A 13,747-nucleotide genomic window follows, 5' to 3' on the forward strand; every position below is an offset into this window, starting at 1 on the left:
AGTATTTTAACTAAAAACAAAATTACATAATAAATTTATAAATTAACCAAATTTGATACAATACTTTAAATTTTAAAATTATATTTAAATTAAAGTAGATCTAACCTATTACATAAAACAATGTTTGTTTATAGGTTTAATTTTATATAATCTCTTTATTTCTATAACAGTTCTCTTAGAGGCAGTTCAATATAAATTAAGGTAAAAGTCAAAATTTAAGTTAGTCATTCATAATTATAATATAATAAAATATAAATTATTATATGAAGTATTTTCAAAATTTTTAAAAAATGAGATTTTATTTAAAATCTTTAAATAAAGTTTTTTAAAATTTATATTTAATACAACAACTTAAAATGAGACTTCAATACAAATTTTATACTTCAATTTAGTTAGATCTTAAAATTTTATTTAAAATATAAATAATTCATTGTATTAAATATTAAATTTAGTATTATGCAGCCATGCACACATTGAAAAATATAAAAGTTATTTAAATTTTTATTTAATGAAATGGATTTTTTTTTTCCAAAAAAAAAAAAGAAAAAAAAAAACTCATTTTTAATTTTGAGTATCTTACATAGGATGAGGCCTTAGGTAATGGCTTAAATGGTTTTACCATTGAGCCGACCTTAAGTTCTCTTAAGGAGATTGCTGGTTTGGATATCCAAATATAAACTATTTCATCTCATCTCATTTCATATAATCATTATAACTTTTATAAATTTCTACACAGAATATAATAAATAATTTTGCTTTTTTAAATTTGAATAAAATTAATATTAAAAAATTATATTTTAACAATATTTTATTTAACTTTTAACAAAACATTTCATCTTAACTGTATAACCAAATAAAGCCTGATGGTTTCTAAATTCATCTAGAATATTTGGAGTGAGGATGAAGATTGATGGTCCCCATAGGCATGTTTGAGCATTTGGAATATTTTAGAACTTTTTGAATAATAGTGAAATAGTTTAAGTAAAGATATTTTTATTGAGTTTTGAAAAAAAAAATGTTAAATAACAATATTATAAAATTGTTTGAATATTATTTTTATTTTAAAATTTGTAAAAGTTATATTAATTTTTGTGTTTGAATAATAATTAAGTAATAATTAAATAAATATTGAAATTGAAAAGTATTGTATTTGAGTAATATTTAAAAATAAAATTATGCATAGCGTTTGAGAATTCCTTGCTTGTCCAGACATGCACTTAGTTCACATATCATTGTAGTATATTTTTTTCTTATTAAGGATAAAATATATTATATTATAAGTCGGTAAGTAGCGATAAAGAGCATGCTCACCTAACAACCCTCGAGTTTCTCCCTTGTCTCTGCTTCTGTCTACCTGTTCCCATCACCCCTTGCTAGCTATCAGAGCATCCCAGCCTAGGGGGTTGGAGCTTCATCTCCTCCCCGCCATCCCCCCCCCCCCCCCCCCCCCCCCCCCAGCTTGTCCAACCATTGTTTCTATGGTTTTTTTTTTTCGATTACTCTTTTAGTTTTTCGGCAATAGTATCTAGATGTTCCGATTTGCTATTTGCCGACCATCTTCATCTGCCACGTATCCCTCCTTTGGACTCCCCAGCCATCAATCTGTCGTACGATGGAAGAAATCTGTCTAAACGAGTGGCACGTGTGGCTCACACATTGGGCCTCACACGTTGCCTTACCTATGGGAGTTTCCTGCTGCTATGCGTGGCACATTCGAGGCCAATGACTTCAGATCTTTTAGATCTACGTGCTCCTTTGTTCCTTAGTGTGGTGTGTGTCCTCCACCATTGGTGGTGGTCCTTCACCAGTGTATTGGATCATTTTCAGATTTCTATTCTCTTATATTCATGCTTTCTCTAACCAATGATCAAGACGACGTGATCGTGATAATCTCTTACAATTGGACTAGATTAGCAAAATGCAACACACCACTCTTGACTGCGACTTTTAGTCGTAGGTTTATAGTCTGTTATCAGGCTATGTTAAAACCACTTTAAACGGCTTCCCCATATGGAAATGGATTAAAACCAATCTTTTGACGGCCCACTTTGTTGTTTTTTTATTTTTAGTGCTACTTTTACTTATTTTGAAATGACTATTGGAGACTCCCACCTCACTTAATCTTATATCATTGTAACTGCTTCGTTTATCTATGAAATACTTTACTTGGGACAAAAAAAGTAGCAATAAGGAGCATGATTATCATCTTCTTAGCCCCATTCTTATAGAGACTCAAACTTGTAACCTTTCATCGTCGATATCAAATGTGAGTACATCTCTTATCACAAAACCATCAACAAAATCTTGATGCATATTAGTCTCTAATTTTATGTGTATCAAATATGAGATTTCATTAATGTTAATTTAAGATACAAAGATGTTCCATTAAAACCTTCTTCCAACTTGCAGATACTGCACAATTTCCAAGACCAATGCTCTTTGCGTCAAGTAGATTCCTTGTCGCTAAAAAAACATATGGTCTTTGAATTTCTCTAAAACCAAATTCTAAAGGGGACTCGTTTTGTGTAACTGGATCCAAGCAGAATCCCAACTGGGAACTTTCTATACTCCACTTTGATCACGAACTCGAACACAGAAACAACTTCACGAAAGCAAGCATTCCTACCCTACAACTCCCTAACCTGCGTTTGTTTTGTGTGTTTGAGACCGTTAACTCTTAAGGAGCGAGAAAGGAAGGAAAGGGGTGTGTTTTGGCTGTGAATGGAACTATAAAGCTACCTTCTTGTAGACATTATGATGGATGCTGAAACTTGGTTAATTGATTGTGGTTCAGTTTTCAAGTGTAGGTCGTAAAAACAGAGACGAGCAAATACAAGGGCAGGTACCTTTCTGAGTAAGAGAGGAAGGGCAACCTGTTTGACAAAATTCTTCTTTCCCCTTTGTATTGAATAACAAACAAACATCTTTTTTTTTTTTTTTAATACGTAAAATAAATTATATTTTCAAAAGAAGGCAAAAGCCTGATACAAAGTTTAGCGACCAAAGTCTAGGTATGATCAATGGATATAAGGAAATAACAAACAAACATCTGATTCCCAAAAGAGTTCTAACAAACAAGCCCTTATTGAAGACCAACTCCTACGGCCGGAAAAATGTAAGACCGATACGTATGAAAACTCCAAAGCCGCATGAACACACCTGTTAAGTCCGGAAGGGGTTTCCATCACATTGTAAGCTAAATCATTTATCTTCTTCTGGTGTCAGCATGAAATCCTCTTCAGGTTGATGGTGGAATTTCCCAGTGCCTTGGCAGTGGGCCAACATCGTATATTATCTCTCTATGGCAAGACCAAACAAGCTTTATTGCTTCTGGGGTCCCAATTCCAGCACCCCTGGGGTCTCCAGCTGGTCCGAACCTGTTGCACCATTGTTTATGAAAAATTTAAGCACACAATCTTCCCATTAAGGAAAAAGACTCATGAATTCTCTACTTACCAATGATTCTGTGGAGCTCCAGTTGTTCTTGCTCTTAATCCAGCATAAGTAGTCCCATTTACTGTGTTTCCAATTACTTCCTGTACAAATAAAATAAACTGAGAAGACCTATTTGAAAAGGAAAATTTTATTTGGAAGCTGGTGTGCCTCCATTTAATTGACATGGCAAGACTTGATTTGCTAGAGAAATTTAAAATTAAAATCTCTTGCAAATCAAGTCTTACCGTGTCAATAAAATAGAGGGTGTGCTGCACACTGGCTTCCAAGTAGAAGAACTCGACATTTGAAAATCATCATAAAGGGAAAGCACTTATTGATCGGTATCAGGGAGACTGCTCCACACAGACAAGCTTGCAGAAAAACTTCCCTCACATCCCAACACACAACCTCCAATTTTTTCTCTCCCCTCTCCACGACAAAAGGAAAATAAGAACAGGAAGTGACACATCTATTAATCGAGTTCATATATGACAATGAGCTGAGGTATGCAAAGCAAAACCAAGGTCAAAAGTGAGTTTGGTCCAGCCACAAAGATGAAACTTCTTAGTTATCAAGTACTTGAACAACAAATGCACAAACATTTTGAAGATTGTGCAATAATATCACCCTTTTTCTTACTTCCTATTAAATGTCCCAACAAAGGCATAAGCATGGCAAACAATATAGTAATCCAAATTTTGGGGAATACTCAAGCTGAGTGTGTGGTTAAAAAACTCTTCATAGCCAATTTAGCTGTGAGAGAGAGAGAGAGAGAGAGAGATGCTGAATCTTGCCTGCAGGAACAGGGGATCATTTGAAACCACAGCAGCTGTTAAATGTGCGTGCATCCTCTCCACAGCATCCAGTACCATTGGCAGTTGATCTCTCTTATAGTCAGTAACAATCTAGGAGCATGCAAAATGCAAGTTACATATAGTCAAAAATAATGTACGAGGGAACACAAAGATGTCAGTAACATTAGCTTCCCTCTATTAAAATTCATTTCTTTGTCTACATAATGAAAAATTTGAAAAAGAAAATTCAGGATAGACTTCCATTTCCATCTCTCTCTCTCTCTCTCTCTCTCTCTCACACACACACACACACACACACACACACACACACACAATAACATGTGCATGGAAAAGCGCACACAGGCAAACATACCCAGGGAAAATGACCTTCTTAATTTCCGTATATTTTGTCTGTAAGCCTGTTTTCCTTTATGAAAACTTTTAGACACCTAGATCAACTTTGGAGATATAGTGATGCTTTCTGGCATTGTGGTACAGATATAACATCTCAGGAAAACTGATCATAATCATCCGAAGATGGGCCATTAAGGTCGCAAAAGCAGGCCCACCTACGTTGAAACTGCCAGTCTTCAGTTAGGTGAAAACAAAGCAGATCTATCAAACTTTTATAGTTCAAACTGTGCCATTTCAGGTTCTATTGTGCATTTTAGCAGAAAAAGAGAGCAAACTATGGAATGGAAATAAGAAAAGCTCTTTGTGGCAGTCCGCAATTTGAGTTGTTAAAGTTTTTAGGTAAAGAAAATAACAACAGACGATTTAAACAATATACACCATCTAGGAAACGATTTATTTTTCCTGAACTAGTTAAAACGTTTTCTATAATTTGTTGCTACCAACACCAAAGTTTTTGGTCATTATGAAATAAATACCCACAAAAGTTGCTTTGAACGGCTGAAATACGAGAGTATGATGCTACCAAGGATATACTAACCCATTTCAAGATTCAGCCCCAAATTTCCATATCGAGGTTCCCCCCTCCCCACCCATATGTTTCACCCAGCTGGATATTTAACTACTAGTATCTTCAAACATTGTCACAATTCTATCTAATCATGCCCTACCAAAAAATTCTGAACTCAAATGTAGAATGAAAATTGACTGTATTCACTTAAACGATTTAAGAAAGTGGGGAAAAAAGTGACAGTAATGTTTCGTTTTTCTTTACCTGGAATGGTCCAAAAATCTCTCTTGTTACAAGCTCGTAAGTATTCTTCTTCAAAATCTCTTCAAGTGGAACATAAATTGCTGTTGGTTTTATAGCACCATATATGGGTGGAATGGAATGATTCTTTAAAGGTTCACCCCCAAATAGTAGTTTTGAACCTGGTATCTGAAGTAATTTACTCATGTGTTCTAGCATAGCTTCAGTTGTGAACTGCAACAACGAAAGAGAAAAGCAAAGTTATATTCATAGTGTCCTTCAAGAAGGCGCATTCAAAATTGATAGATTTTGTAGTTGAAGTCCTTGAAGTCAAATAACATTCATAATGTGCAGGAAATAGGCTTCTGGGACAACGGTAGTGAAAATGGAGTTGATTTGATGAATCATGAAAGATATTTTGTTTTTTTTTTTTATAAGATGAAAGATATTTTGTTGATCATACTGAACATAATATTTTTCTGGAGAAAAAGATAATTAAAATAGTAGATAAAGCACCATACTTACAGTGAGGACTGGGCCAATAGTTAAATCTTCCAAATTCCTTCTCTCAGCAAGATCTCTTATTTTGGATACAAGTGAAGTACGAGACCAGTTCTGCCCAAGGATACTGGTTAGACAGTCAATTAATGAAAGGAAAAGGTTGGCAACCAGCTACAACTCCCAATCCACAATATTATGACAATGTGAAAATCTATGCGGATGACATAAAAGGCAAAATGTGATTCAACATAGAAACACATGGTTACTTTGCAGGATTGATAATAAACATTCTTGTGAAGTGTCAAATGCAGGCAACTAACCTCATGCATGAATAGCATTGATTGTGCGGAGCACTTCTGACCGCTGCATGCATATGCATCCTGATCACAGACCCATGCAACATAATCTTCCTGCCATTCAAAAATCCATAACACATATATCAGCAGAGGCATCAAATCTACATGGCAGAAAGTGCCTAATCTAAAGTTAAATTTGTTCATAAGAAACCTCCTGAACATCAGGCCCAAGAATTTTCCAGTCAAACCCTGCATCTTCCAATTTAATGCGACCTTTAAGGTCAACAGCCAACTTATCTGCCACTCTTGAGCTACCAGTAAAGAGGGTCATTCGTGGATTTGCCTGCAAAGTGATAGGAGAGTGAAATTTTAATTTATATATACCTTAGAAAATTTAGATACTCATAAGATTTGTAGAATTCTTGGGGTGACAGCTATCCTGTTTTAAACAATTGGTCAAAGTTCAATACTGCACTCTCAAATTGTTTTTTCACAAGGCTTTTACTTTAGAGATGACTGCTGTCCAAAGAGCAATTTTTTTTTCTTGAACCACCATCACTATAACTATTATCACCACCATGTAGCCACTTCCATTGCCACCATTCACCACTTTCTCTTCTTATTTTTTGCTCTATACTGTTCATTACTAACAATATCATCAAACACAGCCCACAACCCACAGTTGCCATCACAACACTACCATTATGAATGTACCTATAACCACAGGATATGTTGCAGATAATAAGTTGACATTCCGACTCTATGATCATTTTTTACTACTACAAATGAACACTGAACAGTCACTGCCTTAATGGTAAGACATTTGAGAGAAAGTGTGGTGATTGAGAAGAGAAAATGTGGTGAATGGGAAGGATAAAATGTTCTAGAACATGTGAACATGAAAAATTAAAAACCAAAGCAGACAAACATAGAAGAGAACCATGGGGACAATTAAAAGAATAACTAAGTTCTCCAAAATCTCCCTTAAACTACTAAATCAAAAATCTTTGGGGAATAAACCCCGTGTACTTGAGCTATGCCTTTTCCTCATCAACAAAATCTTCATTTACTGATAAAAAAAAAAAAAAAAGTACAGGGCTCTGATATTATTAAGAATTAAAAAGCAAAATCTATCATATCTGAAAACCAACCTCCAATAATATCTTGTTCATTGTCTTCCCATCAGAATTTATAAAGTCGACATCATCCACAGGTAACCCACAATAATGAAGTAATCGCATCATTTGCTCCATGACAATACTCACCTGTGAAACATTCCCAGTCATTATTGTAGCATATCCACTGGAGACCGTCTACCATAAATATTCCAAAAATAGAATAGCTGAATGCACTAGAAAGGGATGCCAAAATATGGAAGGATAATTTGTGGCGGAAAAAATATACTTTCAAAGCAGGGATTGAACACTAATCCAGCCATTTTAAAAAAAAAAAAAATAGTGAAAATCTATCTCTTCGCTGCACTGCTTGCCTTCTCACTAGCATTCAATGAAAATCCATGAATGTTCTTCATCTAACTAGCTTTATGATTTTCGCATCAATTGTGCTGATATGTTATGAGCATCACCAGAATAAATTGATATAATTGTGTGAACCAATTAAAATGGGAACAGAGAATTAGAAAGCTCACACCAACTATAGAACTTAAGAAGAACTTTACATGCATACCTTGCTATCAACTTTAAGAATGGGTTTGTTGCCCATATAAAGTGCTCCCATCAACTGAAGTGCAGGAATCTCCAGTGGAAAATTGAAAGGAGTAATAATTGCAACCTGAATAGATTGTCTTGGATCAGCAAATTATGAAGAAACTACAGCCACATTAAGCATTTATGATTTACTATTTTGAAGGAAAAAGGATTTCTAGAAGACTCAAATCTCAAATAGAAACTTATGAAGAAACTATGCATCCATCCTGGAGACATCATGTTTCACAAATGAATGCCTGCCCATCAAGACGACAAGATACTAAGCCTAGTTTAAAACAAACAAAAAAAGACACTGTGAGAGAAAGCTTCTATCTCATAGAGATTGGACTCTTTTCATATTGAAGATCCATCAGTTTTTCTTCATGCTTAGAGGAATTGGACTTCTTTTCTCTAAAAGCACGGAAAAAGGGAACCCATTACAAAGTTCTTATCAGATTCACTTAGTATGTAGCAGAAATCATGTCTGCATTTCAAAAAGTCCATTCAAAAAGCATCTTATTGCTTCAGACAAAGGAAAATTACTAAAGTGCTCCAACAAACATTAAAAAATCTAGGTGACATGTCTTTATTACACTGTAAAGTTTAACATTTTAACGCACTCTTTTCTTCTTTTTTCTTCCAATCACTTACCATGTCAGCCATCATTAACCAAAGGGTGAATAAGCAAATGTGAATAGAGTAAATTTCTTGAATTTTCCTTCAATTAATAATTTGATTTCCCATGTTCAAATGATTTTTGAAAAACAATTGATGGTGGTCTGAAAAATATGATTTCAACTAGCTTCATTCATATTTCAAAGGAACAACTTACAGGACCATAGGGCCAACGAAAGCCATGACTTTGCTGTCCGAGATGATTTCCAGGTATTCCAAAAGACCTTGCAAGAAAACGAACCTGCCAAACATCTTAGCAACTTTACTAGTGAAACTACAACAGAAAGATGGAAAATTTTTATAACAGAAAGGTTTCAAGTATAATTATTTCTAGAGTATTTCTTCCAGTACAGAACCAGTCATGATAAAGGCAGCATAACATTATATTAATTAGATCACTAATGAAGTCACCCCCCCCCCCCCCCCCCCCCCCCCCCTCTTTCCCTTCCCTCTCCCCAAATCCATAACAACCACCCCCAAGTTAAGAGAACCCGAAAGGGGCGAGGAGCTCCGGCTCCTCCCTCCCCTCTCCTCTTCCTTCCTCTTCCAGTTCCAAGGCTTAAAAGCCAATTTCATCAAGTGTTCCTTTGGTTTTTTCTCATATGGTGGAAAATGATCATTATATCACCTTATAGGCATCTCTGAGCAACACATGCCATACCACCATATTCTCAAGCCACTGATATTCAAATCCAACGAAGCTTCGCATCATTCGTAGGGGCGTGTGCCCCTCATGCACAGCCAGTTTACAAGTTTCCCAGTGCCACACGCACTGCTTCATTAGATTCTCTCGGCCTTGGAATTTCAAGATTTGGTCATCCTTTCCCTCCACAACCAACTCATGAGCCCCACATACTATTATCATTTTCCATACTTCTTGGCCATTGACAAAGCACAAATTAGTCCGACAATCCATATCTGCCTATTTATTGTTTTCCCTAAAGATTGGAATTGACACTCTTTTACCTGTGGCAAAGAAAGTGGATTTCTCTGTTATCTCAGAGCAACCAACAAAAATACAACCTCTGGTACCCCAGCGCTATAGGCAAATCAAAATGGTCCATAACATCCTGGACGGCTGAATCAATCATTCTTATGATGACCCTTTCCTTGACACCTGATCAATCGAGGAAAACCAAGACCAGAGCATCAACTTATCTCCATTTCCACTTCTTTTCTTCTTCTTCTTCTTTTTTTTCTTTGCCGTTTCTGAAGTAATTGTGCTGGGTTTTTGTGTCAAGGCAACCCACCAGCTCTTTGGACATTATTAATATATATGAATTGATAGGGAAAAAATAGATCATTAAGGAATCGATTTGGATGAGACAGGCTGCAATTAAAAGTTTCTCAGCAAACGGTTTATCAATAGAAAAAAAGGCTATATTACTTTTCAACACCACTAATGCTCAAAAAGTTTAATCTTTATGTACCTGATCACCAGAGAAATTCTCTAGAAATTTTTGTGTAACTTGAACTTCACCAAGAGCTTGCTGGTAACTCTTTGGAGCAACCCTTTGTATTAACCTAGTGAAGAAATCAGAAACCTGAAACTCATGTGAGTAGAAAAACTAATGAGACTAGGGCTCTATTTCTTTAGAAAAACAACCAACACTGATATATTTGAGGCTTTCACAACCTATATTGAGTTAATGCATAATCCCAAATATGAAAATTATAAAAAATAAAGATATATATATTTTTTGTATTACAATACAAACCTTTGGGAGCGAAAGCATATGGCCTGCCTTTGCAGATATGTCTCCAAACAAAAGATACCTGCAAAACATGGCTTTTATCAGTTTTTGTTAATTATTTGATAGTCTTTAATTAAACTATAATGTTGAAAATACAGATGAAATAATCATGATATCCGCAGCAATGACATCTCTGATAGAAACTAATAAGATGGAGAGAGAGAGAGAGAGAGAGAGAGAGAGAGAGAGAGAGAGAGAGAGAGAGAGAGAGAGAGAGAGAGAGAGAGCAGCACAAACCTCTCTGGCTCTTTAAAGGGATTGTGTAGACCATGTTTCGGACACTTGGACAAGCTCTCGACATATGGCTGCATAAACAATTCAACAGTGGGGGAAATAATCATAAAAAAGGGGAAAAACTTGATTTAGACACAAAGAGAAAGCCATATGCAAACATTTCAAACTTCAAATTATTGCATTTATAAGAGTAGGAAAGTGGAAAGAGACATTATCAACCGCAATGACCTAAGCTCAGCAAGAATTTCTCTGTTCACTCAATAGTTGGAAAGACCTGTCTGGAAATAAAATAACAGGGAAATTCAGAATACATACCTGAATGCCTGCTTCATCTACTTCAGCGACTTTAATGAATGGTTCTCCATTTAAAGGATCGAGAAGTGTATTCCAACTTGAAGATCCTTTCCATTTACCTTGCACTAAAAATTGAGACATTCTATGTTCAGAGTACTCTACCAATGTGGGTTATACTGAAGACAACAAACTCAAAGCCATCTTTGAGTCCATTAACTAAACAAAATTCAATTTTTCTAGTGGTGTCGTCTTTCAGCTTCAGTTAGACATGGTGAATAAGTAGATGCAATGAGATTTTTACTTTTTTTTTTTTTTGGGGGGGGGGGGGGGGTAATAAATTTGATCCGAAGGGTAAGAAAATATTCTAGAAAAAAGTGCAGAAAAGGGACAGAAAATGAACTAAATAATCAACACCTAGAAATCCTTGTAAATTTAAACTCATGTGCTTTTGTTTTTAAACCATGTTGGCTGCTGCGCATGATTAATGAGAATCAACACCCTGCATTGGGTTACGGGCATTGGTAAAATTGCAGTACCTACCCAAATTATGAACTTCAGCAGGTTGAGAACCTGAAATCTCTTCAACGTCTACTGTAGCAAAGGGTATAGAATGAATAGATCTGCTAAAAGGAAACAATGGAATTGAATAAGTAGAGTATTTTCAGGGAGACAACTATAAATAAATCATACAAAGAGACATGCCAATCAACTTCAGATGTTTTGCACAAATATCACAACACAACAACCAAATCCATCACAGTATGAGCTCTTCAAATATTACAAAAGCTTCCAAGAAAGAATCATCAGGCACAGCACTCAGATCGTTTTACAAATTCATTTGAAGTATGTGTACATGACAGTTCTATCCAATCAATGGTCTAAAAAATAGTAGAAGCAGAATAGCACTTCCACGGCTGCTTTGGATTCTGTCTCCAAATGCAGTTTGTTCACAAACATTGCATAAAGGGATCCAGTTCAACAAACATACTCATCCTCCAATTTAACCATCCAGCTTTGCCTATGATCTTGAATCCAAAAGAAGCTACTCAAAAAAAGCATGACAGTGAAATTGGACTTTTGTATGTGAGGACAGTGATAGAAGGATGATTGCATAAAGATTCAAAGAATGATTAAAGTGGATTATGATAAATTACAGCTACTGACAAAATTCTCACGAACTAGCTTCATCGGGGTACATAGAGTTCTCTTGAGTTACACAGAATTCACAAGTAATACTCCAAGGAAAGCTTAAATCACATCGGATCAATACTTTAAATAAACTAGTTAATGATACAATTAGAGTCTCTATGAATCATTCTAAAGAGCAAGAAGTTCTTCCTCCCAAGCAAGGTTGAAACTCATTCATTGTCTTCCTATATTTAGGCCCTCATCAGGCCATTCCATCATAGATAACACGGTTCAAGTCTTGCACTTTTGGTTGGGTATGACCTGATAAAATTTCTAACAACTCAGGGAAAGCCCAATGCCTTGATGTTAAGATGAGATAGAAATCTATGAATAGTGATGAAAAAGTTTGTGAATAGTAATAAAATGATTTGAATTAAGATATTTTATGGAGTTTAGGGAAATGAAAGAGAAAAAGTTGTATAAAAATAATACAAAGTTCAAATATTGTTAGAATATAATTTTTTAACATTATTTTTATTTTGAAATTTGAAAAAGTTAAATTTATTTTTTGTGTTTTGTTTTAAAAGTTTGAAAAAATTATAATGATTAGATAATAATTAAATGAAAAAGTTAATATTTTAAATTGAAAAATATTTGTATTTAAATATTAAAAAAATAAGATGGGTTAAAACCATATCAACATCCAAACCAGGCCTCAGCTTTGAATGATTTTAAAGTACAAGAATCTCGGGGGAAGCCACTCACCACCTTGCCACGCTTCGTATGGTATGACATCACAAGTTTTTCTTTTTATTTTTTTTATTTTTAAGGTTAAGATTAGTATCGGGTGAAGTGAGATATATCACAAATTACTGTGCTTTTCAGTTATCAATACAATATTATACACAACCATAGAAATGAATGCAGAACCTATCAATTTTTGCAGCCCCACGAAAAATAAGATAATATAGAAACCAACTCAACACCCCGAAATGACAATAAATATAAGAAAGCAACACAAACCCAGCAAAATGCCCACTGATTCGAAGAAACCCCACCGACTGAAAAGCAGCAATTCGTGCAGAAAACATTAAAATACCTTGAAAGATTGAAAGAACCGAACCAGCTGAGACCCTTCGGTCGAGCTTTTGCTGTCACTCCTCTGCAGACTACGAACCTATACATGATTGTGTTTTGATAGGTCACTGAGTTTTGTCGAAAATAAGTGGGTCTCCTCAAACCACTTTGTACCGGAAACCTAAACACACCCAGTCAAGATTTCAGTACTAAATAACCCGCAGATGAGGGCCGCTTCGGGACCAAGCTGTCTTTTCCGTGTAACTTTGTTCTTATGTTTTTGTTAGATAGTGCTGCCACTTCTCGATCAATCAAATTATCAAATCCCAGTAACGACGCTTCATCCTAATGAGTAGGAGAGAGAGTTATCCCATGTACGTAGAACTTCATTGCTGTCAATAGACTCTCATCGGACACCATATGTCGACCTTCCATCATGAATCATGAGAATCTACAATCATACTTCATACACAGCAAATAAATACCGATGAACGGATTTGATTGCCCATTTTATAAAGGCAAAATGTTAATCAATTTCTGTGTTTTAATGCAAGGATTCCTTCCATTTTTTTAATTTATCAGAGAAATTTAGAGTATTCCGTTATGGATAACATATCTATGTATATTTTAATTTAAAAAAAATGATGTTTGTAGTCATAAACTTTCAAAAAAAAAAAGTAATATAAAAATT

General features: G+C 35.1%; 1 protein-coding gene across 2 annotated transcripts; it reads right to left on the minus strand.

Annotated features, from left to right (window-relative positions):
- Positions 1-2,876: 2,876 nt before the first annotated feature.
- LOC122281763 (probable aldehyde dehydrogenase) lies at positions 2,877-13,448 on the minus strand. 2 transcript variants are annotated; one of them, XM_043093528.1, is made up of 16 exons: positions 13,079-13,448; positions 11,392-11,474; positions 10,873-10,976; positions 10,561-10,628; positions 10,288-10,345; positions 10,000-10,113; positions 8,727-8,810; positions 7,875-7,979; positions 7,340-7,453; positions 6,400-6,531; positions 6,213-6,302; positions 5,917-6,006; positions 5,416-5,625; positions 4,230-4,340; positions 3,457-3,536; positions 2,877-3,377 (listed from the first exon to the last, which is right to left on the minus strand). In XM_043093528.1, the coding sequence occupies exons 1-16, from the start codon at positions 13,162-13,164 to the stop codon at positions 3,239-3,241; spliced, it is 1,668 nt and encodes a 555-aa protein (XP_042949462.1). In that variant the 5' UTR covers positions 13,165-13,448; the 3' UTR covers positions 2,877-3,238. The 2 variants fall into 2 exon arrangements, with proteins under 2 accessions (XP_042949462.1, XP_042949463.1); XM_043093529.1 differs by having other exon boundaries at positions 11,392-11,471; positions 13,079-13,444.
- Positions 13,449-13,747: the final 299 nt, after the last annotated feature.

Source organism: Carya illinoinensis, chromosome 11, assembly GCF_018687715.1.
Source record: "Carya illinoinensis cultivar Pawnee chromosome 11, C.illinoinensisPawnee_v1, whole genome shotgun sequence".
NCBI lineage: Eukaryota > Viridiplantae > Streptophyta > Magnoliopsida > Fagales > Juglandaceae > Carya > Carya illinoinensis.

Excerpts from the sequence above, each read along its gene's own strand:
- LOC122281763 (XM_043093528.1), bottom strand. The coding sequence starts at position 13,164 with ATGTATAGGTTCGTAGTCTGCAGAGGAGTGACAGCAAAAGCTCGACCG. Across the intron at positions 6,007-6,212 it reads CAATGCTATTCATGCATGAG|AACTGGTCTCGTACTTCACT; the intron begins GTTAGTTGCCTG and ends ATCCTTGGGCAG. Across the intron at positions 5,626-5,916 it reads CTATTGGCCCAGTCCTCACT|TTCACAACTGAAGCTATGCT; the intron begins GTAAGTATGGTG and ends TCGTTGTTGCAG.